This window comes from Cavia porcellus, unplaced genomic scaffold, assembly GCF_034190915.1.
Source record: "Cavia porcellus strain 051 isolate PalLab524CR breed Dunkin Hartley unplaced genomic scaffold, mCavPor4.1 scaffold_17, whole genome shotgun sequence".
Taxonomy (NCBI): Eukaryota; Metazoa; Chordata; class Mammalia; order Rodentia; family Caviidae; genus Cavia; species Cavia porcellus.
The window spans coordinates 61,376,690-61,402,443 of NW_026947500.1; the positions used below are offsets into that span (position 1 = coordinate 61,376,690).

General features: G+C 42.8%; 1 protein-coding gene across 6 annotated transcripts in view; it reads left to right on the forward strand.

Moving 5' to 3' along the window:
- Positions 1 to 25,754, forward strand: part of Hnrnpm (heterogeneous nuclear ribonucleoprotein M) — a 39,365-nt gene that overhangs the window by 2,997 nt on the left and 10,614 nt on the right. Inside the window, exons 2-13 of one of the 6 annotated variants that reach the window (XM_003461397.5) lie at positions 6,628 to 6,797; positions 13,734 to 13,786; positions 14,696 to 14,703; positions 14,789 to 14,882; positions 16,433 to 16,471; positions 16,589 to 16,624; positions 17,481 to 17,634; positions 19,074 to 19,123; positions 20,319 to 20,379; positions 22,362 to 22,463; positions 23,923 to 23,967; positions 24,429 to 24,506. In XM_003461397.5, coding sequence (XP_003461445.1) covers positions 6,628 to 6,797; positions 13,734 to 13,786; positions 14,696 to 14,703; positions 14,789 to 14,882; positions 16,433 to 16,471; positions 16,589 to 16,624; positions 17,481 to 17,634; positions 19,074 to 19,123; positions 20,319 to 20,379; positions 22,362 to 22,463; positions 23,923 to 23,967; positions 24,429 to 24,506 — 890 coding nt within the window. Of the gene's footprint in view, positions 1 to 6,627; positions 6,798 to 13,733; positions 13,787 to 13,939; positions 14,704 to 14,788; positions 14,883 to 16,432; positions 16,625 to 17,480; positions 17,635 to 19,073; positions 19,124 to 20,318; positions 20,380 to 22,361; positions 22,464 to 23,922; positions 23,968 to 24,428; positions 24,507 to 25,754 lie in introns of those variants that run through there. The other 5 variants (XM_004999597.4, XM_063228341.1, XM_013151756.2 and 2 more) reach the window with 5 other exon arrangements.

Consider the following 25,754-nt stretch of genomic DNA (forward strand, 5'->3'; position numbering starts at 1 on the left):
CTCAGTCTCCCGACTGCTAGGATTCGGGCCTGCGCCACAAAGCCCAACCCCTTTAGGTAGTTTTGGGCTGAACATGTACTACTACTTTATTGTTAAGATAGTCTTTTGTTGGTTTGTAGCTCTCTTGGGAACTACCGTGGATACAGGTTCTGTTGATTCTGCTGGTAAAGAACCTGATAGGTAAAAAGCCAAGTCTTGTGGATAGTTAAATTATGGGGCTATTCGAATAGCTCCCTCCATAGTTTACCTGCATCAGAGGAGCTCAGGGTTTCAGGAATTTCTGTGAAATTTTATAAGGGATGGTTCTCAAGGACGAACGAAGTAGGATTCTTTTCGTTTCTGGTTAAGTACAGCAGGTTCAGTTCAGGGCCTCAAAGGTGCTAGGCAAGTGCTTTTTCACAGAGCTACCACTCTCCAGCCCTGACAAAATTATTTGAAACAAAGTCTCACTAAATTATCCAGGATGGCCTGAAATACAGCCTCTGGAGTAGCTGGGAATACAGGTATGTGGCACTGTGCCCAGTAGAAGGAGGGTTCTAGTTCCTCAAATGTGATCAGAATTTGAGATTGCCTTGCAGACTATCTTTTCTTTGATTGAGGAACTTGCAGAATAAATGACAGTGCATGTTATACTTGGAATGGTAGGGAGGAGGTCATTTTCATTCATTCACTCATTTATTTTTTGAGTCTCACTATGTAATACTTCAGGCTGGTCTGGATTCAGTATGTAGCCCAACCTGTCTTGGCTTGCCCAGTGCTGGTATTACAGGCATGCACTATTACTCTCTTTAACATAGTGAATATCATAGGCCTTCATAGGGTAGTTACTCTTTTTGACTAGTTGTGATCTTTGTGTACAGCGTAATTCTTTTTTTTTTTAAATGACAAGTGTTATTTATTTATTTATTTTGTTATGTATTTATTGTTTTCATCTGGTGATGCTGTGTCCAGAATACTTGTTCCTTCTTATTCTTTTTTTTTTTTTTTTTTTTTTTGTGGCACCAGGGCTCGAACTCACAACCTCAAGCTTGCCAGGCAGACGCTTATGCCGCCGAGCTAAATCCCCACCATCGTACAGCATAATTCTAAATATGGTGCAGCAGTGACTTGATAAAAGTCAGTTTTCAAGAATCTCACTGAAACAGTTTCAAAGCCATATTAAGCATAATCTTGTTTTAATGGCTTGGAAGGTACATAACATAGTTTAGGCTCATCTTTATCAGTGTATTCTGAGATAGCAAGTTGACAGGTGTCTGAAAGATTTCTCTTTTATCTGTTTAGCACTCTGGGTAGATAATTGAGTTTTACTGATAATTTGTAATCAAAAACCAGCTAGCAAAGAAAATATTGGTTAAAATGTATAATTTGCCTTATTATTGAAATACTACAAATTTGTTACTTTTATTTACAGTTAAATCAAGCTGTTGCCTGGGGTTAGGTCTGAAATTTAATGTGCGTGACTGGAACTTTTGACTATTTTCTAATTGACACAAGAAACCAAACATACTTTAAAGTGTGCAGGTGTAAGTTAGCACATGGGACCTTCCCTTCACTGAACTCAAGGCGATCTGGCTGTGACCCTCCGAAGTATCCTTCTGCTTATTAGTGGTCCTTCTCTCCAGTCACTTTTCCTGCCACTACTCCCCTGCTGCCCCTTGATCAGCTTGCTCTTAGTGTTCCTTAGCAGTTTTCAGTGGTTGCCTCCCTCCAGGAAATTTGGAAGTGTCTTAGAGAAATGTTTGATTTTTACCTTTGTGACTAGAGGGTGGAGTTGTTATTGGTATCTTCTAACAGCTGTGGATACTTTTAAATAGACCTAGAATACCCTGAGTTGCTCTCCACAGTACAAGATTACCTGGACACCCATCTACCAATTAGTTTGCTGGGTCAGATTTTCTAGAGTAGAGGGAATCTTGCAGTATGTATTTTTTTTTTTTTTTTTCCTGTATGGCTTCTTCGAGCATAATTATCTTTGAGATTCACCCATATGATTTCATGTACTGTAATGAATTTCTTTTTTTTTTTTTCCCTTAGTATTGGGGATTGAGCCCAGGGCTGTGGGCATGTTAGACAAGTGCTGTACCACTGAGTTAAATCCCCAGACCTTTTATGACAGGGCTTTGATAAATTGCTGAGGCTGGCGTTGAACTTGCAGTCCTGCTTCAACCTTCCACATAGCTGGAATTAAAGGTATCAGCCTCCGTGCCTGGCTAGTTCATTACTTTTCGTTGCTTAGTATTATTTTGTTGTATGGTGAGTGTTCTGGATGAGTGGGTCATAGGTATCAGTTTACTTTTTAAGAAACTAACACATTGTTTGTAAAGGTTGTTGTACCATTTTACATCCTCACTAGTTTTTGGTACCTCCTTTTGTGTGTGTGTGTGTTGTGGGGTTGTTTTTTTTTTGTACTGGTGATCGAACTCATGACCTCACACTTGCCAGGCAGGCACTTATGCCAGTGAGCTAAATCCTGGGCCGTGTGTGTGTGTGTGTGTGTGTGTGTGTGTGTGTGTGTGTGAGAGAGAGAGAGAGAGAGAGAGAGAGAGAGAGACAGGGTCTTGCTCTGCAGTTTAGGCTGGCCTTGAGCTTACTGTGTAGCCCAGGCTGGCCTCACAATGATTCCCCTACCTTGGGCTCCCAAGCACAAGGATTACAGGTGTGAGCCATAACGTCCAGCAATTTTTGGAGACAGGATCTCACTGTATAGTTCAGGCTGGCCTGGAACTTGTGAACAGACCTCCTGCCTCAGCCTCCAGAGTGCTGGGCTAACATACATTTGCCACCATGCTAGACTATGTTAATTTTTTGTATGTGATACTGAAGTATAGCGAATGGGTTAAACTGATAAGCAACTTTTTTTTTTTTTTTTCTTTTTGAGATAGGGTCTCTCTCTCTAGTTCAGGCTGGCCTTGAGCTCACTTTGTAGCCCAGGCTATTCTTGAACTTGCAATGATCCTCCTTCCTGAGCCTCCCAAGTGCTGGGATTCAGGCATGAGCCACCACACCTGGTGATGAGCAACTTTTCGGTTCCTTAAGTACTGATTTTATTTTCCATATAAATATCCAGTAGAGCTTATTTGCTAAAATAAATGGTCAGATAATCCTGGATCGTCCCCTTAAATTTTTACTTTAAGAAGTTTTATGTTACAGATTGCTCATAAATGTCAGTTCTAATGTCTGTGATATTCCAAACGATGTTTTTTTTAAAAAATCAATTTATTGTCATTATTGCTAAATTATAATCTTCTGTAAGAATGTGCTACTAAAACACTCTTCAAAGTTGATTGCTATATACATTTTAGGACAAGGAAGGACTGCCCCCCTCCCATTTATCCCTGAAAATTAGTGAGAAAACAGTGTTGGATATATTTAAAACAACCTGTAGGACACATGTCACATAGTCTGCACTTGCATGTGTCTTAGTTGGATTCTATGGTGAATATAGTTGGTGGTAATTACTGAGATGTTCCAAAAAGTTAACTTTTTTTTAATCGGTACTGGGGATAGAACTCACGCCTGCCTGCTTGCAAGGCAGGTGCTTATGCCGCTGAGCTAAATCCCCAGTCCTGAAAAGTTAACTTTTTAAGAGCTGGTAGTGATAGAGAGTTCTCACCCTGTTTACTTAGGAGGAAACTTCATGGAAAGAGGAAACAGTTAACAGCAGGGTGTTTTTGAGGTGTTGCTGGGCCTGCATTTGGGGCACTACATCCATCAGCATTGTCTGTAGTGAGCCACATGATGGGGGTCAGCCCTACGCCAGATAGCTTCACATAGCTTGTGCCTAACCATAGGCAGATTGCCAGAGTACAGGTATGAGGCACGTTGTCACCTGCTGTGTTTGTAATTACTTTTTTATACAGTTCATAACTAACAGGTAAGCTGAGCAGTCAGGAAACAAACTGGAAGTGTTATTATTGTTTCAGAACAATGTTTTAAATTTAAATCTTTAAATATTAGAGGTTTAAAAAGCAACCAGTTATACTAAGATCTGTTTCTGTCTGCAGACCCTCTGATGGGCTGTAATATGTTGACTGACCTGTATTTTAATGCACTTTTAGTAACACTTTCCTCATCAGCTGCCAACAAGAAGTAAGTGGTGCTTTTTTGGGCAGTGTTCTGGTTGGCAGGCTTTGGTTCAGGGCCTTCCTAAGCAGTAGACAGAGAGGTAGTTGTGGGTTTCCTGTGGGATTTGCTTTGTGGTCTACCGCCTCACCGGCAGGGTCTCTTGTAAAATTGGGGGTCCTATTACTGACGAAGTCTAGGAATCTAGGATTGCAGGAGCCATGACCCTTTAGCCGATGTGAAGGAAGTTTGTAGATTTTGCATTGGTGTAGTTCACATCAGAGAAGAAGCTGCTTGTCTGTCAGGTATGGGATAAATCATACTAGTGTAATACCTTCACTGGCATGTGTGCTGGGTTTGAATGTTGGGGGCCAACAAAGAGATATTTGAGGGTATAAAAGTTTCCTTTGAGGAGGGTTGAGATAGGGTCTTACTGTAGTTCAGTCTGGCCTCGAATTTACTGCTGTCATTCCTGCCTGAGGCTCCTGGGTGCTGTAATTACAGATGTGCCCTAGCATGCCTGCCTCTCAGAAAGTTAACTTAAAGTCGGGCATAGTGGCCCATGCCTGTCATCTTATCACTTGGGAGGCTGAGGATTATGGGAATTTGACACCAGCCTGGCAAGTTCAAAGCCAGCCTGAAATACATAATGAGAACTTTGTGTGAGGTGCACCCCTTCAAACATAAAGATTGTTGACTTGGAAGTTTTTCCAAGTAACTATGTTATAAGAAGGTCGTCTAACTACCATCTGGTTATTTGAACACTGTCTTCCCACAAAAGGAAGCCATATCCTGGAATAAAGACCAGCCGTTCAGTTAAAGATAGCTTTACAAGTCGTCAGTACCATAGTCTTAGCTTGCTTGCTTATTTATTTGTTTGTTGTGCATCCCACACTGCCAGGGCCTGTGGTTTGGGAGTCAGACACTGGGTTTCCCCCAGTCATAGGGCTGGGATCTTGGAATGACAGACTCTGAGGCTGCTGTTCCCTGCTTGTCACCTTCCATTGGTGCTTCCTAGGGTCAGAGTGGACATAGAGAAAGCAGTCCTGTCAGCTGGTGCCTGGGCTTTTAGAAGCATTTGTATGTTCCTTTGTTTGTCTCTAAACCTAAACTGTATCTATTTAGAGATACAGTGTTACAGCTGGGAGACAGAAACAGGAAAAAGGAAAAGGAGGCTTGCAAAGGTAGAGTATCTACTGGGAGAGGCATGCCAAGAAAGCACCCACCCTTTACTGTGCTACCTACCAGGATCCTCAGACCTGAAAGTTGCCTGGATTCAAAGTGGGACGGCCCAGCCATTTTCTTCCCTCCCTCCTTTGCTTTCTTCCTGACTTCTTCCTTTCCCAACTCCTTGCTTTCCTTCCCCTGCTTCCCTTTCTGCTGGGAATGGGACACAGGGCGTCATCAAACTAAGTGCATGCTTTCTACCACTGAACCGCACCCCCCAGTCCTGCTTTCCCTTTTTGAGTTTCTGAAAGTGTACAGTTAGTTACAGGATTCCCCAAGCAGGAATACTTTATTCCCAGAACTTCACTTCCTTAAATAGTAACTCCCGTTTCTGCTTTCCCGAGTTCCTACTATCTGCCTGTGAATTTGCTTGCTCTAGATCTCATACATGCAGAATCATAACATATTTGTTGGTATCTAGCTAATTTTATAATATCCTCAAGGTTCATCTGTGCTGTGGTGTGTATCAGAACTTCATTCCTTTAGCTGGGCAGGGTGGCACACACATGTTACTCCAGCACTCTGGGAGGCTGAGGCAGAAGAATTCCTGCAGGTTCGAGACCTGCCTAGTGAGTTCAAGGCCAGGCTGAACTACATAGCAAGACCCCTGTCTCAAAATCAAAAAAAAAACAAAACTAGATCTTCATTCCTTTTGATGGCAGATAATATTTCACGCTGGATATATCATATTTTATTCATTCTGTTTATCTGCTGGTCAATACTTTGTTTCATCTTTTGACTTTTAATCAGTAATGCTGCTATAAATATTGATGTACACATCCTGGAGTTCCTGTTTTGTATTTTTTTTTTTTTTTGGCAAATACCCAGGAGTATTACTGGGGATATATGATAATTATGTATATAACTTTAAACAATTGTCGCGTTGCTTTACCTAGTGTGAACGCACCATTTCATATTCCTACTCCCCCCAGAAAGACATTTTTATTAAGCTGAAATTGGTTATGCCCATAAGTACCACCTCATTTCCATTCCATGAAATCTTACAAGTTTTCCTTACCATTTTTTTCCCCTCCTGGTTTTCATTTTGGATTAATATGTCTCAGGAAAGGAATTGGCCCGCTCTCCTCCGTTGTTACAGCCCATGTGAGCATTTGTGAGCCTGTGACAGCGGGCTTTTCTTTAAGAGTGGTTTCTTAATGGATGAGTTTTAAGGAGCAGGTTACTGTAACTTTACTGTGGAGCACTTCCGTGTGAATGTCTCACATCAAAATGGTCTTGGTTTTATGTCAGATTTAAATTTGTGCAACTCTCAACTTGGCAAATGATAAGTACTGACTTTAATATTGTGCTAATATAAACCCTCTCTTTTGAATTTAGCGAAGGAGAACGACCAACTCAGAATGAGAAGAGGAAGGAGAAAAATATAAAAAGAGGAGGCAATCGATTTGAGCCGTACGCTAATCCGACTAAAAGATACCGCGCCTTCATTACAAACATACCTTTCGATGTGAAGTGGCAGTCCCTTAAAGACCTGGTTAAAGAAAAAGGTAATGGTACCAGTGGTGGAGTAGGGTAAGAAGGTCGGTGTGTCATCTTCTCTGTGGCTAATTCCTTGGTTATTCTTTGTCAGTGGAAGCTGTTCTGGGAGGAGCTTGTGTTCTGTCCAGGCTTAGAGGTCACCCCACCCCACTTTTTTGTGATCCTGCCTGTGTGTCAGGGTGGTGTGTGGTCCCTTGATCTCCAAATGACTTTACTGGCTTAATATAGGACTCTGATTAGTCTTGAGGGGATCCTTTTTGTGCATTGAATTCTCACACTACTTGGAGAAGATTTTTCTTTTTACATTTGTTTTAAGCGTTTAAAATACGACCAGAAGTTTGTTTAAATTTTGTGGATGTCCTCTTGGGACCAAAATTTGGTAGCTGGAATGTGTGCTGCTCTGATTCCAAGCATAAAATACTAGCTTCAGTTAAACTGTTAGGCTTCCTACCCCTGGGACAAAACAGATAGGCAATTGGATAATTCACAGTAAAGGATTTGCTGGTGACACATTTCCTGGTGGGTCCATACCGGCTGAATCCAGGTGTCCATGTTGTGGCTTAGAGCAAAGGGAAGCTACCCAGCTTAACTGCCACAGGAGATCTGAGGGGGCTGCCCCCGGGGTCTCCCACCTCGCCCTCGCAGCCTGCTTCGGCGTCCTCTCATTGCCCATTCCTGTCCTGCTGTTGCCTTCCTTTCTTCCCCACATGGTGGTCCTGCTGGTGGCACCTGGTTTAGCCTAAACTATCGCTAAAGAACCATTTTTGTATATCTTGAGCTTCCCTCTCCCCAAGGGGCAAGCTAAACTCAAATCATCCTTAATGGAGTCTTTCTGAAGGACTGAAAGTATTGGTTTTCTGGAGCATTCATACTGAAGAGAGATGCGAGCATGATTTGTCAAATGACTGACACTTCAGTGACAAAGATGCCACTTGGGTAGGTCATTTTGGAATGTGTGCTGTGCTGCCTGCATTGGGTTTTGAAACCATGAACGGCCACTGCCTTCATGATCTCGTCCCTGTTTGGGCTGTGATGTGCAAGAAGCACTAGGCACCATGCACCTCCGTCCCACATGGTATTTCTCCAGGTAACACAGATGGAGCAGGTGTGTGAGGTGTGTTTCTGCCTTGATCAGCCAGATCATTCCTGCCAATATTCCTGAGCAAGAGTGCAGCTTTTTCTGTCTGAAGGGTGTGTCCTGTGGCATCCCAGATTCAGTGTTCGTGGTTTTTGGGACTGCTGCTTCATTATAAGCTTAGATTTTCTGAGTTGGATCTCAGTAGAATTAGTTTTTGGAATAACTCCCAAATTTGTGTTCTTGTGATTTGGTTGAATTGCTGAATTGCTATTTCCTTTGATAATAAGGTATAGTAGTTCCAAGAACCAGGAATGTGGCTTTGAAAATGCAATTGTTAGACTTGTAAGAGATTGTAGGCCAAATTCCTTTTTCATTTTTAGGAGTGTGTGAACCAGTTTTGGGACAAGATGGATAAAGTAGGTGACATTTTTACTGCTTAACCATTCAGCAATTTAGTTTTGGAAGCGTTAACGCCGGTAGCAGCAGAGCAGCCATGCCATTTCTGGATGTAGAAGCAGTTCACCTCAATTTACTATTTTGCACTGTAAAGTGTGGAGCCAGGCTGGTGGTTGATTTGGAGACTTCCAAACTGGTTCTCATATTCCTCTGGCGTACTGCTATGAATGCCTGGGCTCAGCCCTTTTCAGTGTATTTTTGGTGTTGTAATTTAGAATTACAGGTGTGCAGTAAATCCATTATTTTTAACAAACGTTAAATGTTCTTGTTAAGAGCTCCCCTGTATTGGTTAAATTATTTTGCTGTTTAATTAAAAATTCTATACAGTATTAGATTGTGAGAAAAGTGAGGAGAGAAAGGTAATCTTTTTTATGGTAATGTTCATATTCAGTATATAAGGTCTGAAGCAGTTTACTATGTATGTTTATGCCTCCTTGAGAAATGATCTTATTCTTTTTATGAAGTTTTAGAAATACATTTTAATTCATGTCTTGATAGAGCAAAATATGTCTAAATGTTTATTTAAATCTGAAACATTTGAAATCTGTTGGCAGCAGATCTTAAGTTTTTTAAAGATACAATAAGAAGAAACAGCAGATAGCAGTGCTTATGCCCTGCAGGTGGTAGTCTGACAGTGAGCTCCAGCAGGCAAGCAGAGAGATTTGGGCATATACATTCTGCCGCTCTTTATTAGCCTGCATTAGAGAGCTTACCCTGAATGAAAACTGAGTTGGGTTGTTTGAGGGAACTAGTGGAATAAGAGCTAGAATTAGTTCTTAACTTGAAGTTTCCATCATTGCACAGTGTCTTATTGCAGCCCCAAAGTAGTAGCTTTGGCAGGAGGGGACTGTGATAAGGGTAGTCATGTGTGAGTGTTGCACATGCCTCTCCTGGACTCCAGATTTCCTTCTTCTTTGGCACCAAGGGTACATTTCTCTTATTTACTTTAGCAGTAGCACTACTCAGGGAGGTCTGGTTAGTAATCCGACTTGTAGAAATTGGTCCTTAGACCTTGCCCTTTAGAAAAAACCAGGAGTGGCACTATTATGAAATAAATACCAGGAGCTATAAGAAGAAACTATGTTGAGAGCTGTGTTTGATTTTGCACCGGCCACTATGTTGTGTTGCTCAGCCCTCCTCTGCCCTGTAGCTGGGGAAGTACATTATTTTCAGGAGTTCCTCTTGTCTTAGGCATCTGCTTCTGCCCCGCTGGCCCTCCTGACAGTGGCGATCTTGGAGAAAGGAAAGGTTTCTGTTGCTTTTCCTTGTGGCCATGCCCAATTTTAAATGAAGGTACAGTAAGTATGACATGGAACAGTGATGCTGTGGGTACCAGGGATTGCTAGATGACACTCCACAGCATTTTATTTACTGTACAGAGTGATACGATAAATAAGGATTTCTGTGAGAAAAGGTGAGCTTGAGCTTTGTTTGTTTCTTTTGTCTCTGCTGGCTGGAGGGGAAGTTTCTGGGAATTAAACCTAGGGCTTTGTGCATGCCAGCCAGGTAAGCTGTGTCCCCAGCCTAATTTTGGAGGTTTTCAACTTAAGTGCTGTGTGCTACATTAGTTTAAGGACTTGAGATCCTGTGTGAACAGAGAGAGCTCCGTGCTGGGTCTGTTCTCCTGGCCCAGCCTGGGAGCTGGCCCCAAGGGTGGCGAGCCTATAGCCCAGCTATGGGTAAACATGGAGCTCAGTGCAAGGAAGAAAGAAAGGTCAGTAATATAGTTTACTTTTAGATCAATCCCAGGTTAGCAGCAGTCAGTTTAACTCGTGTAAGCAAAGATTTCTTTAAGCCCTTAATCCTTCTCATTATTTAATGCATCACTTTAAGTAAATTTCAGATTCTGGCTGACACAAAACTGAGGCCCAGAAGGCAAATACAGTCCCGAAGAAACCTCTGCAGGCTCTGGAAGACAGCCCACATTGTGGGTCTGTTTTTAGTTTAATAAAATCACTACGCAGTGTACTAGCTCCTTTGTATTGTTCCTTGTTGGAAATTCAGCCTGGACTTTTTTTAAAATGTTACTATTTTACATGTATATAGTGTTTGTCTCAGCTTCTCACACTGATAAGACAATACGATGTTTACACATGCGTGTCTGATTTATTTCACTTAGGAACGTGGTCTCAAGTTGCATCCATTTACCTATAAAAGTTTCAAGTTTGTCCTTTTATATGTCTGAGTAGTACTCTGATGTATAAGTACCCCTTTTTTAAAATCCATTCCTCAGTCATTGTCAGCCCAGGCTTTGGAAAGGCCTGTTCTGCTAAAGCATTTGTAGATGTAAATCCTCAAGTTGCACCCAAGTAGTGCAGTCTGTATGATGTATGCTGGTCTTTGGTCTAGAGGGGTCATTCTTCTTTGCTGTTCAAAATCAGAATAAGTGTGGGCTTGATCATTTTCTACATTGTCCATGAATTAGTCAGTCATGATAGAAAATAAAGATCTTGAGGCCAGGAGTATAGTTCATTGCTATGTGTTTAGCCTGTAGTGAGACCCTGTGTTCCATCCCTAGAAACCTCCCAGATAATTAAAATATTTAAGATCTTATTATATGTAAGTTCTGTTCAGTGAAGCTTTAGCCTTTGTATTCCTTTATTTATTGTCTATTACAGTTGGAGGACCAGGAACATAGAAATGAAGTACTTTTGTGTTAAAAGCTTGCAAGAGTGTTAAATCAGAGTAGTTTCAAAATTGCCTGAGTTGTTTGTGGGTTTGGTTATCAGTGTATCATCATGATGTGTTTTATTCTTCAGGCAAGGTTTTTGTAACCTATTTAATTGCTGGTTAAATTGATTACTTGCCATTTTTAAAGGAGGTAGAAAATAACATGTAATGGTACATATTTGCAGTCTTACTATTTAGATACTTTGATGTTTACAGTTATAATCACATTGGTGTCAGCAGCCTATTCTTGGGATTCCATGCATTTTCCCATTCCTGGGAGGGGAGAGGAGCAGCGATATTCCCACTTGTGAGGTTGCTCTGGATGGTTCATTCTTTTAGACTCCACCCTGTGTTTGCCTTCACGTTTTTCCTGTTAGTTGTCCTGATTACACATGTCTTTGATCTCATAGAACTACAAGAGAAATGGTTCCATAGCAGCTTCAGGATTTTTTTTTCTTGGAGGGAAGTGTGAACACAGATGGTCGCATGCCCTGTAAAATTGGACTGGTGGAGTTTCTCAGGGCAGACCTGGGGTGTTGTACATTGGTAAGGGGTGTACTTAGTCCTGGGGATGCTTAAGGACAGCACTACTTGTGCTGTCACCACCACTGTTCCATTGGGAGGGGGAGGCTGTTTTTAAAGCCAGTGTTTCAGTGTAGAATATTGAAGCTGGATGCGTGCTATCACTAGAATGTTACGTGGAAAATGGTTGTAATTTATAAGCTGCTATTTTGTTAGAACAATTACAATCAAAGAGAAAAGTTGGGTTTGGGCTTGTTTTTAGATTATAATAAGAACTTTTTGATGAAAGTTTCTTTTATCAACACAGGTAGAAAATTTCAAATGCAGTAGAATTTGAATTCTGACAGCAAACAGTTGTCTGGAGTTAGAGATTGTGGATGAAAGGTTAACAGCTGGCAGTCACCGCTGGTAGGAAGTAAGCTTGGGGTCTCTTCCCTGTTTTGGCCTTACTTAGAGTTTCCATCAGAGTGCACATTAGGGCTCTGGATCCTGCATGACCACTGCTGTTGAAATAAGTGGCTCTTGGGCAGGGGATTTAGTTGCACCTGTCTGGCAATTGCAAGGATAAGTGCCTGCCTGGCAATTGCAGGGTTGTGAGTTTGATCCCCACTACCAAAAATAAATAAATAAATAAATAAATTAAAATAAAAAGAAATAAGTGGCTCTTAACATGATCGCAAGAATGCCACGTGTTTGGAACTGATGTACGTTCATAGGATAAAACAGAGCCAGCTTGAATGACTGTCCTTTGGCTGTAGTTGTCTCCTAGGAGTACATACTCCAAAGGTGAAGTCTTTTGGTCCCTCCTGTTCCTTTGTTTCTTTGCACAAATTCTCCTTTCTGTTTGGCGCCAAGTGCCAGTTCTGTAACCGTACTGGAATGGACAGGGAGAGTGAGGCTGTAGAATTACACCTTGGACACTTGGCTTCTTGCTTTCAGCTTGGTAGAAATCCATTAATACATACGAACTTCACAATGTTGGTTAATTTGTAAGATACTTTTCTTGTTTCCCATTTAAATCTTTCCTTGCATGAAGAAAAAAAATCTTTCCTTGCCTTAATAATTTGAAAGTCAAAACGTTAATGTCCTTGGGACATATGAGTTGGAAAAGGCAGGACCTATATTATTTTACCCTTGTGGTGCTGCTAAACCTCAGAGAGCTGGAACAGGCTTTGACATACAGCATAACCCTTCAGGGAAGAAGGGGCCTGAGAACAAACACTGCTCTAACTCAGGAGAGCCTGCGAGAAGGCTGTCTTCTCTAAGGGCAGACCTGAGTGGTGCTGGGGTGTGCCACTGACCTGTGCTAACATCCTCTGGTCATAGTGTCATGAACAGGCAATCCAGACCTGGAGGAGAATCTGCTAGAGCTTTTGAAATGCTTTGTGTGGTGTCCCCTGCTCCCTAGCCTAGAATGTGAGCCTTTAACTGTTTAGTTGCCAGCTGAGCCCTAAATTTGAATTTTGTGTCCTTTTATTGGGAGACTTAGAGCAGTGAGAACACAGCCTGGCTTAATTCACTGACAAGAATCCAGATACTAATCTGGTTTCATGGTTGTGTGTTCAGACATTCCAATTCTAAATTGTGGAGCCTGGTCCTCTGTGCGGGACTAGTTCCAGAATCTGGGGGGCCTGCTGCAACGTGGAAAACCAGGAGCTTCCTGTGAACAGTTTCTGAATTTCAAGATGATGCTAAGAACATTGAACCAAACAGTGGGCTCTGACCACACAGGTTGTGCACCCATAAAGCCAGGCCTGGGCTGTATGTGTGCCGTGGAGCTTGCGTGTGCGCGTACTTTTGTGTCTGTAACATGTGAGCTCAGTTCAGTGATGCTGTGACCTGTGTGCTGTTGCCTGCTTTAAGAGTGTACCTGTAAAGCTTCCCCAAAAAGTGAATTAAGCAGACTTTTCTAGATTTGGGTTGCCTGTAGTCATGAAATTGAGTTTTCCGGACAGGGAAATTGATAATGGACATCTGTGGAAGTAGCTTGTTTTCGGTGGGAGGAAAATCAAGGACATGTTATTGTTAATGACTTTTCGCCTACTTTTACTGCACACCTGTAATGCCTAGTTTGGTGGCTTAGAGAATATGGAGTGTTTCTGGGCTTTCTTATTAAGGCAGAGGCTCCATACAAGGTTGCTGATGATTGTTCTAAATTCCCATTGTTTTCTTGGCTTTTCTCCCTTGGTTTATGTGTCGTCTGGAAACTGATTTGTAGTTGGTGAGGTAACATACGTGGAGCTCTTAATGGACGCTGAAGGAAAGTCAAGGGTAAGTGTCTGAGAGAATTTCTTCTGTGGATTTACTACATGCCAAATGTAACTGTATGGTGACGTGGACTCGAATGAAGTCAGGAAGCAGTGAGTGCTCATGTTACAGTAGCTATGTTTGATTTTGCCAACATTCGAGTGGGGTGGGAGGGGGTTTGCAAATGGGAGTCCCGCTTTTCCAAATGGCTGGCCAAAGAGCGCTTTGGTATTCTGTTTGGATGCCCAATTTGGATAACTGGGGACCAATAGCAAGTAGGTAGCATTGTCTCTTTGTTAACAGGAACTGGCTGTGTGTGAATTATGCATGGAATTTTAGCGGTGGTATAATTAATGTAAAATGTGTGTTCTTGTCTAGAAAATGTTACTCTTGGTTGTTTGCTGAATTTGAAAGTTGCGTGAACCCAAGATTCTGAAAAGTTGCCTTTGTGCCAGTAAATTGTAAACCCAATACTACAAATGTGAACCTTCAAAATTGGCCTCTTTTAACGAGAACATACACTATTTTGTGTTGTGCAATAGAATGGTTTAGACTAATCAAAAGGTCGAGCTTAATTTATGGGACGGATGGATCTAGTAGGAGTATGAGAAGAGCTTGATTGAAGGGAAGCAGATCTAAAGCTTGTGTGATTTCTTGGAGAACTTGAATTTAGGTCTGCTCATACCTACAGCAAGTATAGTGCAGTGCTGGTAACGGGCAGGGAAAGGAGAGCGAGGAGACACAGCTTTTAATAAGGAAGGCTAGAGGCAGCTCTGTCACCTTTCCCTTAGGAGAGTTAATTAAAAAAAAAAAAAAAACCTATTACATAAATCATATTTTTGTTTATGACTGCCATTGATATTTACTATTTTTTTCTTTTTCTTTTTTCCCCTTTCCTTGCTCTTCTGGTCTGGTCTGTGTCTTCTTCCAAAGGGATGTGCGTAAGTATCCTCTAGTTTCCTATTGGCATTTGAGACTTCCAAGTTGTAGGAGTGGTTTCACTCATTTCCTTTTGACTCTTCATAGCGTGGTTGAATTCAAGATGGAAGAAAGCATGAAAAAAGCTGCTGAAGTTCTAAACAAGCATAGTCTGAGTGGAAGACCACTGAAAGTCAAAGAAGTAAGCACTGTCTTTCAACTTTCTTTCTTTCGATGGAGACTTTGTACTTGTTGCATGCTAGGCAAGCAAGCACTGTAACTACTGAACCATGCCTCCAGCCCGGAAGTATGCTTGTGAATCACACTGGGTGACTGTGTAATTGTGGACTTGTCTTTGTTCAGAGTTAGAAGACAGGAATGGTCCTTGGGCGCACCAGCCTGTTTTGTTGTTTTTAATTTTCTGATTACGATTTGTTTGTTTTGGTTTTTTGAGACTGTATCTAATTATTTAGTCCAGGCTGACCTCGAACTCACTGTGTAGCCCAGGCCGACCTCGAATTCATGACAGTCCTCCTGCGTCAGCTTCCCAAGAGCTGAGATTACAAGTGTATGGCCTAGCCTGTTTTTAAGAAGAGATTTGTCCCAGTCTCTAGCAGTCACTCTTGTGTGAACTAGCCCGGGGACCTGAGCTAACCACTTTCCTCAGGCCTTGTTGTTGCAGGGACATCCAGCCGAGCCTGTGGCTTTTTACTGGGCCTCTGCAAGTAAGAGACACTTACTACATCTGCCAGTTGGACTCCTGTTCTTAGCCCCCTCCCTGTCCGTCCTCTCCCCCTCCCTGTTTCTGTATTCGTCTCTGTCTCTGTTGCAAGTCTCTCATCTCTGTGTTAGTGCCACAGTGGAACCCAGGGCCTCGCACGTGCTAGGCAAATAGTCTACAGTTGAACAGTAGTCCCAGACCCCTTTCCCTCCCTTTAGAGTGAGTTTTCCTTTATTTAAATTTTCTTTCATATCTGATCCATATCAGATAGCTTTGTTTTCTTCCCTGTGGAGAAGTGTTTTGGTTGCTGATTGAATCTCTCAAATTCTTTGTGCATCTTCTTGGGAAGGACAGTCAGTGCATTGAGAGCTGCGCGGGATGGAGGGAGGAAAGTTGGTGGTATGAGCTCTCTGGTGGTGATGCATAGTGGCACAGGGCTAAAGGGGCATGTGGATACCAGAGCTGCACACCTGCACACCTGCCTCATGCATGAATGAGTCCAGCACCCAAAGCGCTAGAGGGCTCAGCACCTAAAGAATGTAGAATTGTGTTTTCTCAGACTTCAGGAAAATCATAGGTGGTTTCACAGACCCCACTGTATTAATCAGTAAGATTTGGCTTTACTAAGCCCAGAACTATCTTGCCTTAATCAGGAGAGTCTCGATAGGGTCAGCTAATTGTGTCATCCCTATCTTATTTTCTTTACTTAGTTTGGTTGAAGGTTGTATATTCAGCACTAAATTTTATACCCTCCCCTTCTTTCTTACTTTGAGATGATCTTGCTATGTAGTTCAGGCCGGCCTTGGAACTCAAGGCAATCCTTCTGCCTCAGCCTCCTGAGTGCTGGGATTATAGGTGTGTACTACATGCCTGGCTTTTCTTTTTTTCTTGTTTCATTCATTTTTCTTCTTAATAGATTTGAGAAATGTCTTCCAAACAGCATTTCAGTCTCAGAAATTATGGAAATACTGATTATCGTGCTCTAATTGTCACTTGGTTGGTTCCGCGTAACACTTCTGTGCTTGTTTCAGGATCCTGATGGTGAACATGCCAGGAGAGCAATGCAAAAGGTGATGGCTACGACTGGTGGGATGGGTATGGGACCAGGTGGCCCAGGAATGATTAATATCCCACCCAGTATCCTAAATAATCCTAACATCCCAAATGAGATTATCCATGCATTGCAGGCTGGAAGACTTGGAAGCACGGTATTTGTAGCAAATGTAAGTAAATGGAATTATTGTCTATAGTAGAAAATGTGCAGAACTTTCTGAGCTGCTCTTTTCTGCTATTTAAAAGTAATTCTATCATTTGAGAGGAAAAAATTAAATGAGAGTTACATTATCTTCTTGATTTGTAGTTTTTGGTATTTATTTATGTGGGAGGGTTCTTTTTGAGACACGGTTGTCTTATGTAGGTCAGGCTGGCCTTGAATTCATTTTGTAGCCTGGGCCTGGAACTCATGGGGATTCTCCTGCCTCGGCCTCCAGGTGCTAGGATTACAGGCATGCGCCATCACACCCAGCACACTTGATTTATAAACACTGATCTTGAGGCTGGTTAGACTTTGTGTTCTAGTGACTACTGTATTCCTAAGTCACAGGCTTGACTATAATCCTGTGTGGGTCATGTTTACAGGGGTTAGCAGGTGTTTACAGAAGTGGCAGCTGGCTCTGCATTTTCTGTGGATTTACTTTGCAGTTTGTGCCAGGCAGGAGTGAGCAGAGCCAGCATACTGACACCTGCCTCTCCATGTTGTCTGCAAGGAGAAGTAGTTTTAGAAGAGAGTGGGCTGGGTGGTAAACCTTAGCAGGAGAGCACTTTTTTTTTAATGTCATAAAATAAGTGTTACTTTGGAAGTATAAGAAGGCTTAAGTTGTTCCTTTTGAGAGAAGAGACAGTAAATAAGATAGTTAAGAGTGGGCTTCATAATCTCACTTGGTAATTCTACTGCAGTGTATTAGTTTTTGTGATGTCATCTAGTGCTGTTGCTACAGAGTATTTCTTGTTCAAAAGTGAAAACGTTTTTCTTAGCTGTTTACATTGAAGTTTTTACCACCCTCCCCTTCTCTCAATTAGCTGGATTATAAAGTTGGCTGGAAGAAACTGAAGGAAGTATTTAGTATGGCTGGTGTGGTGGTTCGAGCAGACATTCTGGAGGATAAAGATGGGAAAAGTCGTGGAATAGGCACTGTGACTTTTGAACAGTCCATTGAAGCTGTGCAAGCTATATGTATCCTTTTGCAGATTCAAGTTGAGATGAACAGGGTGATGTCAACAGCTGTTTTAGGCAGTTATGTAGGTTTGTGTAAGGAAGAGGTGACTGGTGTGTGTGGGTTGGGTTTTTTTGTTGTTGTTTTTGTCTTTTTGAAACAGGGTCTCACTTACACAATCAGGTTAGCCCTGAGCTTACTCTATAGTCCAGGATGGTCTAAAACTTGGCAATGACCCTTGTGCCTCAGCCTCCCAAGTGTTGGGGTTACAGACATGTACCATCACACCTGGCTCACTGGTGCGGTTTTTGATTTTAGTACTGGGGATTGAGCTGAGGACTTTTCTTGCACATGCTGGGCAGGTGCTTTACCATGAAAATGCTGTGACCCTAAGTTCCTGTTTCCTGAGTGCCTAGAGGGAATACAGTACTGTGAAAAGTGAAAGTTCTTTAGGCTGGAATTGATTCAGAACAGGTAGATTAGAAGCAGTAGTTAGAATGCAGAATACAGGCATATGTCCATGGGTGGTCTTTTCCAGCTGGGGTTCCCCCCCACCCTTGAGATAGGGCTCACTGTGTAGTTCAGACTGACTTTGAACTTGTAGTGATTCTCCCGCCTCAGCCTCCTGAATCCGGGCATTACAGCTGTGTATCACGTCTGGCTTCTATTGTCTTCAGTGGAGTACAAGTTTGAAAGAAGCCAAAAAAATGAACCACTAGAGAGAAACAACTATGTCCTTCACATATAATGTCTTTACAAGAGCCTGTCTGTCCAGTGGGTGGGTACAGATCAGTTTGGAAGAGGCAAGACTTCTCCCTTCCCTAGGTTTAAGGGATTCCTGTGTGTGTGTGTGTGTGTGTGTGTGTGTGTGTGTGTTGAATTGTACCTTGATACAAGGTCTTGCTTATCTGAGACAGATATACTCCCACCCAGGTACATCCTAACCTCTTTTTCATTGTGAGACATTGTCTTGCACAGTTGTTGAGGATGGCTTCAAGCTTGAGATCCTCATGGCCCAGTCTCCCCAGCTACCTGCTGGGATTACAGCCTCTGCTCTTGGCCAGGAGTTATTTTTAAATCATAGTGACAAGTGCCACATGTCAGTTATTAAGCTCAGGCAAGATATCACTGAGCCTCTTAGCCAGAAAACACGGTGCTTTAGAAAGTGGTGTGCACCTGTCCTGTTGGACATCTACCAGAAACAGTGCTGCGGCTGCTCAGAGGAACACTGGCTGAGAAGTGCAAGGCTATGGAGCTTCACGCCTGAAGAATAAGCTGAAGTTGGTTTTCTTTTTCCATCAAGCTTTCTTTACTCTGATGTTTATTTTAGAAGCAAGTACATGAAAGTATAATGAAGAATTGAAATGGCTTCTATTCACCATTTAAACTGATACTTGTATAGCATTTTTTAAAAAATTTGTTTTGCAGTTGTAAGAAACAGCCTTAATTGTAATATCAGCTATGTTTAATGGCCAGCTGCTGTTTGATAGACCAATGCACGTCAAAATGGTAAGTCGATAGCATTCATTTCTCCATTTAGTGCTCAAATGTAAGTCTGGCAAAAAAAAGTGCGTACGCCCACTTTACTAAACTTAGGGGGGTCTGACCTTAATAGGGCACGGTATGTGGACCACACTTGCGATAGCCCTGTGCTCAGGCAGCGCTTGCAGCTCATGGAGACTTCTGCCTGGTTGGCTGTGACTGGCATGGCAGGAGTCACCTGACCACGCTGCTTGAGCAAGTGATCACTTTCAAAGATACATGTAGGTTTTCAGTTTGCAAAATACTACAGTGTAATGTTCAGTTATCATTAGATCTGTGGTGAACAGAGTTAAGTCTTTGATTTCAGACAACCTTTAAAGTAATGTCTGTTGGAGCACATGTCTGCCTGATTAAACATGAGCCCTGCTGTGTTAGTGCCAAAGATAATAGTTAATACACACATGGGTGGAATGTTGTCAGGCAGTCTAGTTAGGACTTATTTCAGGAAGCAGATAAAGAAAGTGTAAAGGAACTTTTTAGGTATTTTATTTGATTGATTGATTGATTGTCTTTTTTGAGATGGGGTCTCGCTATGCAGTTCAGGCTGTCCTTGAGCTCTCACTTTGTAGCCCAGGCTGGTCTCGAACTCGCAATGATTCCTCCTACCTCAGCCTCCCAAGTGCTGGGATTACAGGCGTGAGCCACCATGCCCAGCTACTTTTTAGGTATTTTAACATTCAATTTTTTTTGTTTTTGTTTTTTGAAACAGGGTCTTGCTGTGTAGTTCAGGCTGACCTTGAACTCACAGTGTAGCCCAAGCTGGCCTTGAACTTGGGGCAGTCTTCCTGCCTTAACCTCCTCAGTGCCAGGATTATAGGTGTGAGCCACCACGCTTGGCTTAACATTTAATTTTTAAAAAAAAACATACTTGATTCAAATGCTTGAAAGTCAAAAAGCATAAAAATAATACTCAGTTGTACTTCTTACCTAGGCCCCGAACTATCCCCCACAACAATAGGCCTGTGTTTCTCTTTACCTTGACAAAGAAGGTGACTGACCAGAATGCCCGTGTGTGCCTTTTTTGCTCTTGCATAGTATTCCACAGCAAGATATACCATGACTAGTTAACTAGTTCTCTGTTGACAGGAATTGTCCTGATTTTTGTTACTGCAAACAGTGCTGCAATGAATACTTAAATACCTTTGTTTGCTTTTTCTTTCAGGATGAGAGGGCTTTACCAAAGGGAGATTTTTTCCCTCCTGAACGTCCACAGCAACTTCCCCGTAAGTATTTGAGTTATGTCAGAGAATTAGGGCTACAAGGACCCAAGGAAGATGATGATTACACTGGAACTTGTGCCAGTTTAGCCTGGAGTTCCCTGAAGCATTTTCCTTCTGTAGATTTTTCAAAGTGAAATCAGAAGAAACATTTAGACCTAGGAAGGATGTTAGGGTTACTGGGTGGGAGGCAGGCCGCTGTGGCTGTTCTAGTCAGGTGCTCTGAAAGTGCCACGGGAAGGAACCAACAGAGTTGCAGTGGGAGTTAAACCAGACCACACGGAGCATCATGCCTGGGTGGCTCAGCAGTCCCACTCCAGCTGTGTTCCATGTGTCCAAACGAGCCCTAACAGAGATGTTCACGGCAGAAGGACTCGTAAATGGGGCCAGAAAGTCAGGGTGGCCCATTAGCTCGGGAATGGGAAATACAAGTCCGAACGATGGAATAGTACCAGTCATAAAACGGAAGGAAATACAGACACATTATGAACCTTGCTTCCAGCTCCAGGAAATGACTGGAGTAGGCAAACCCCAAAAAGGGAGGTTGCCGGGAGGTGGGAGGATGGTGAGGAGTCACTGTTAGTGAGGTTGGCCTTCCCGTTTGGAGTGATGAAAATATCCCATAATTAGTTGCCAGTGTAGGTGATTTAATGGAATGTACTCGGTACAAGAATCACTGAATTCTGTACTCTGATGGATGGTTTTTGTGGTACAGGAAGGTTAAGAACAATTTTTGTGAAAAGAATTGGCTATTTGCCAATTCTTGTGTATTCATGTGTATTTGCACCATGAGCTATGGGTGCCAGTGTGGGGCACTTCTGTGGCAAGATGGAAGCTTAGGGAACTGGTGCCCCCAGGACTTGCCTATGGCAAGGACACTTTGGGGTGGGGTTGGGGGAAGGGCCATGGTACGTGGAAGCCAGGTGCCAGCTATCAGACCCAGTGAGGAGGATTGGGTTGAGTGGAGCCAGAACACCAAGCTACCTAGTGTGATGGAGGGAGGCCTTGAGGGAGACGGACTTTAGTACCAGGGAGACAGCAGTGTGTAGCTGATGTGCCTGAGGCCTTGCAGCTAGTCCATAGCACCTCAAGAAACAGCCAAAACCACACAGGGACAGAGGGCTTCTCCATTGAAAGGCATCACTAGCGCTATCTAGCAAGGCCTGCCTTTCTGAGTCTCAGCTCCTTTGGTTTTTTTTTTTTTTTTTTTTTTTTTTCTTTTTTTCTTTTTCTTTTTTCCTTTTGAATTTTTCATTTTTATCGGTACCAGGGATCGAACTCACGACTGCCTGCTTGCAAGCCAGGCGCTTATGCTGCAGAGCTAAATCCCCAGCCCCCAGCTCCTTTGGTTTTATGGGCGCTGCTCACTCACCATGGCTCCTCTTGATTCTTGTGCCTTCCGGGGGCAGGGGAGTACTGGGCTCCAGAGAGCCCGTTACCCTGGCTCCTGGTCAGGGTTAACAGTGAGGGCAGGCTGGGTGTGAGAGTTGGGGAGCTTTGGGAGTAGGAAAAAAGGTTCCTCAAATACACTGTCTTTGTTATAAAACCACCCACGTTGGAGACGAGTGCAGCATAGAGAGTGTTGTGGATTCACAACACTTGTTCTCAGCAGAAAAGCACTTGAGGATGTTCCAGCAGGAGGTGGGTGCTGGGCGTGCCCGCGCTGCTTGCCCCTGGTGTCTTGAATTACCTGCCACATTCTGCAGTTTGCGATTTAGGCAAACAGAGGCACCTGGGTCTGCTACTTTGTTTGTTATTCTAGTTCTTGCAGCTGCTGAGTAAATCAGTTGCCTTTGTTGTACAAGCACACCATGTGTGTAAGAGGGGCCCTTGGTAAAGGGAAGCGCTCCCAGGTGTGTACTGTGGAAATGGAGCAGGCCAGGCCAGTGGAGTGGGACAGTTCCAGCACCTTGGCTCTGTCCCCTTTGACAGTGGGCATTTTCTAAGAGGAGAGAGTGACACTTCTGACATTTCTTTTCTCCTTGCAGATGGACTTGGTGGTATTGGCATGGGGTTGGGACCAGGAGGGCAGCCCATTGATGCCAATCATCTGAACAAAGGCATTGGGATGGGAAATCTGGGGCCTGCAGGTGAGAACTGCCGTGCATCTGGATGGGTGATTAGTGGGAAAGTTAAAAGTCATTAAAGTTAATTATTTGGAGCTGGACATGGTGGTGCACGCCTATAATCCCAGGATTGCTGTGAGTTTGAGAGCAGCTTAGACTACATAGATCCTGTCCCAAATCAGTTATCAGTGGGGTTTGAGGTGCTCAAAGGGAATAAAGATGGGGCTTTTTGTTTTTTTTTGTAATGGAAAATGAATCCAGAGCCTCACTCATACTAGGCGATGCTCTGCCACTGAGCTAAGTCCCCCGCCCTTGGAATAAAAATGTAACCTGGACAAAAACAAGTTCATCCCAGCTTCATTTTACTAAAGACAGTATTATATTTTTAACTGACTTGATTCCTCTTTTTTTACTAAAGCCATTATGCATTTTCATTTTATCATGACAGTGACTTTCTGAGGAAAGATAGATAGCTATGTCATCTGATACAAGGAGACAGGCCAGAGGGTTGATCCTACCCACCGCCACCCCGTGAGAGACAGATCTCGGGTTTCGCAGTGCTGCTGTGCTCCCTCCTGAGTGTCAGCCAAGCTGTGGGGCCCTTGCCTGTAGTGGTGTGCAAGGGCTTCACTGGGACCTGGCTGTTACATGGGGAACACTGAGCAAGAAGACAAGGAGAATATGTAACTGGAACTTCTCAGTTCTGTACTGAGGTTTTTTGAGACAGGCTCTTGCTCTGTAGTTGGGGCTGGCCTGAACTCGCTCTGTAGCCCAGGACTGAACTTAGGCAGGCATGCACACCATGGCCCACCCAGGTTTTTCTTTCTTGGAATCATTTGACATTGGAGTGTGATGTAGTAACCTTGCCACTGTTGTTTTTGCACTTTCCTGGTCCTCTTGCCAGGGTGAGCTCTGGGCCACTGCCTCAGACCACTCCACCAGACTCTGCCACAGTCCTTGCCCTTACTCGCTTGGTTGACATCTTAGGAAAGGCTAAGAGGGTGGGAGGAATTCTGTGTTTTAGGAACTCCTTTTGTTACTTTGAGCATTTTACATGAAGTAAAGATTTTATTAAAAGTACACTTTGTGCCAGGGGTTTAGCTCAGTGGCATAAGTGCCTGCTTGGCAAGAACAAAGTCACGAGTTCGATCCCTGGCACAAAAAAAAAAAAAAAAAAAGTAAGTACATGTTATTTCATAAAATTCTAAAAAGTATTTCATTAATGTATGTCTTTATACTGTCTGATTTTGTCATTTAATAAAACTATGTAAATGACAGAATACTAAGCCACATGATTATTTTGTTAAAGGCATGGATTGTTTGGAGTATGATTTTTGCTAGTTCACAAGGAAGAAGCCTCTGTTTTGTTTTTAGACAAAATAGATTAGTCATTAGATACTCTTTTCATTTTGAAATTTCTTGTACCTTTTAAATGTTACTGCTTTGGCATAATTTTAGTTTGTATTGACTTTTTCTTTTTAAGGAATGGGCATGGAAGGCATAGGCTTTGGAATAAATAAAATAGGAGGTAAGAAATTTAAAATAAAATAAAAAAGTAATCACTTTTAGGTATGGCTTTTCTTCCTCTTTTTCATCTTTTCTTTGAAGCCCTGCATGAAATTCTCACTTTAGTTTCTGAGGTTTGAACCTAGAAATCACTTTCTTTACCTGTCCATTGCTTCATTGGGTGCTGGCTTTCAGCTTTGGCTTTTGTTAACCAGCTCTGTGACCTTCGGCAAATCACCCCATCTCTCTGGACCTCTTTTTTTGCTTATGCGTTCATTGAGGGGTTGGGTCAGGTCAGCTTTTTGAAAGATGATGATTTTAATACAAAGGGCACCAGCATTCTTTTTTCTTTCCAAAAGCCCTTACATTTGGTAAGTTACTGGCAGAAAAAGTCCCAGGTGGAAGAAATGGAAAACATTTTTCTTTCTCTGGTCAGCCTGAAGTCTCAGTGGTGCAGTGCTAAAATGCAGCCCTCTCTTGCAGGCATCGAGGGCCCCTTTGGTGGTGGCATGGAAAACATGGGGCGGTTTGGATCTGGGATGAACATGGGGCGGATAAATGGTAAGATCTGTGTTTCCTCCCTGCTGGTGCCTGCCCTTTGCTGGTGTGGACTCAAGATCATCAGGACGCACACCCACTTTGATGATAGCCCACTTCTGCTTTTTGCTGATCAGATATTTAAATATTTCAAAAGCTAGATTTCACTAAGACTTAATAGTACACTTAGTCACTTAAACTTTTGAGTTGTTTGGATTTCCAGATCTCCCCAAGAATTTTCCAGTAAAATTCTAAAAGCCGCCTTAGTGACTCTCACTGAAAAATGTGGACGTTTGCAGTTGTGTTTTGAACTCAAAAATGGTCTTCCAATGGCTGGGGATTTAGCTCAGTGGCATAAAGCACCTGCCTGGCAAGTGCAAGGTTATGAGTTCAATCCCTAGTACCAAAAAAGAAAAAAGAGGGGGGGGGGCTGGGGATTTAGTTCAGTGGTGTAAGTGCCTGCTTGGCAACCCCAAGGTTGTGAGTTTGATCCCCAGTACAACCCCCACCCCTCCCAAATGGTCTTCCACTTGTAAGACAGAGTTTGTATTTTCTAAGGATGTTGTGGGGGGTAAACTTTTTGGTGGTGGTGGTGGTACTGGGATTGAACCTTAACAGTGAGCTCCACCCCAGGCCCATTTTTTTGTCTTAATTTATTTATTTACTTGAAATAGGGTCTTTCTTTGTAATTCAGGCTGACCTCGAACTCGCTGTGGTACCCCAGGCTGGCCCTGAACTCAAAAGTGTTCTTCCTACCTAACCTTCTCAAGTGCTGGGATTCTAAGTATGTACTACCATGCCCAGCCATTTTTTAATTTTGAGATAGGGTCTTGCTAAGGTGCCCAGATTGGGCTGGAACTTGAGATTCTTCTGCCTCTGCCTTCCAAAATGCAAGTTTTACAGGCATGCGCCACCACACCCACATATGGATAAGAAGTTTTTATCTGCCTGAAGACTATGTTGTGGGCAGAAAGTATTATTAAAAGCTGTACACTCCTTTAATTTAGTGTTGGCATGTCACATATTCTGGTATGCTGCCATTCAACTCTTAACCCTACAAACCTCTTGACAGGAGTACAATGATAATATTGACTCTAATTAACATAGTTTTATTCTATTCAGTCTTTGCAAGAACCAGAACCACAGGACACATAGGATAGCTGAGGCACAGAGAGTGACTTTGCCTAAGGTCATGTGGCTGGTAAATGGTGGTGCCTGGATGTGAACCCAGGCCAGCTCCAGAGCCTAGCTTTTCACCACGGTCTCTCAGGA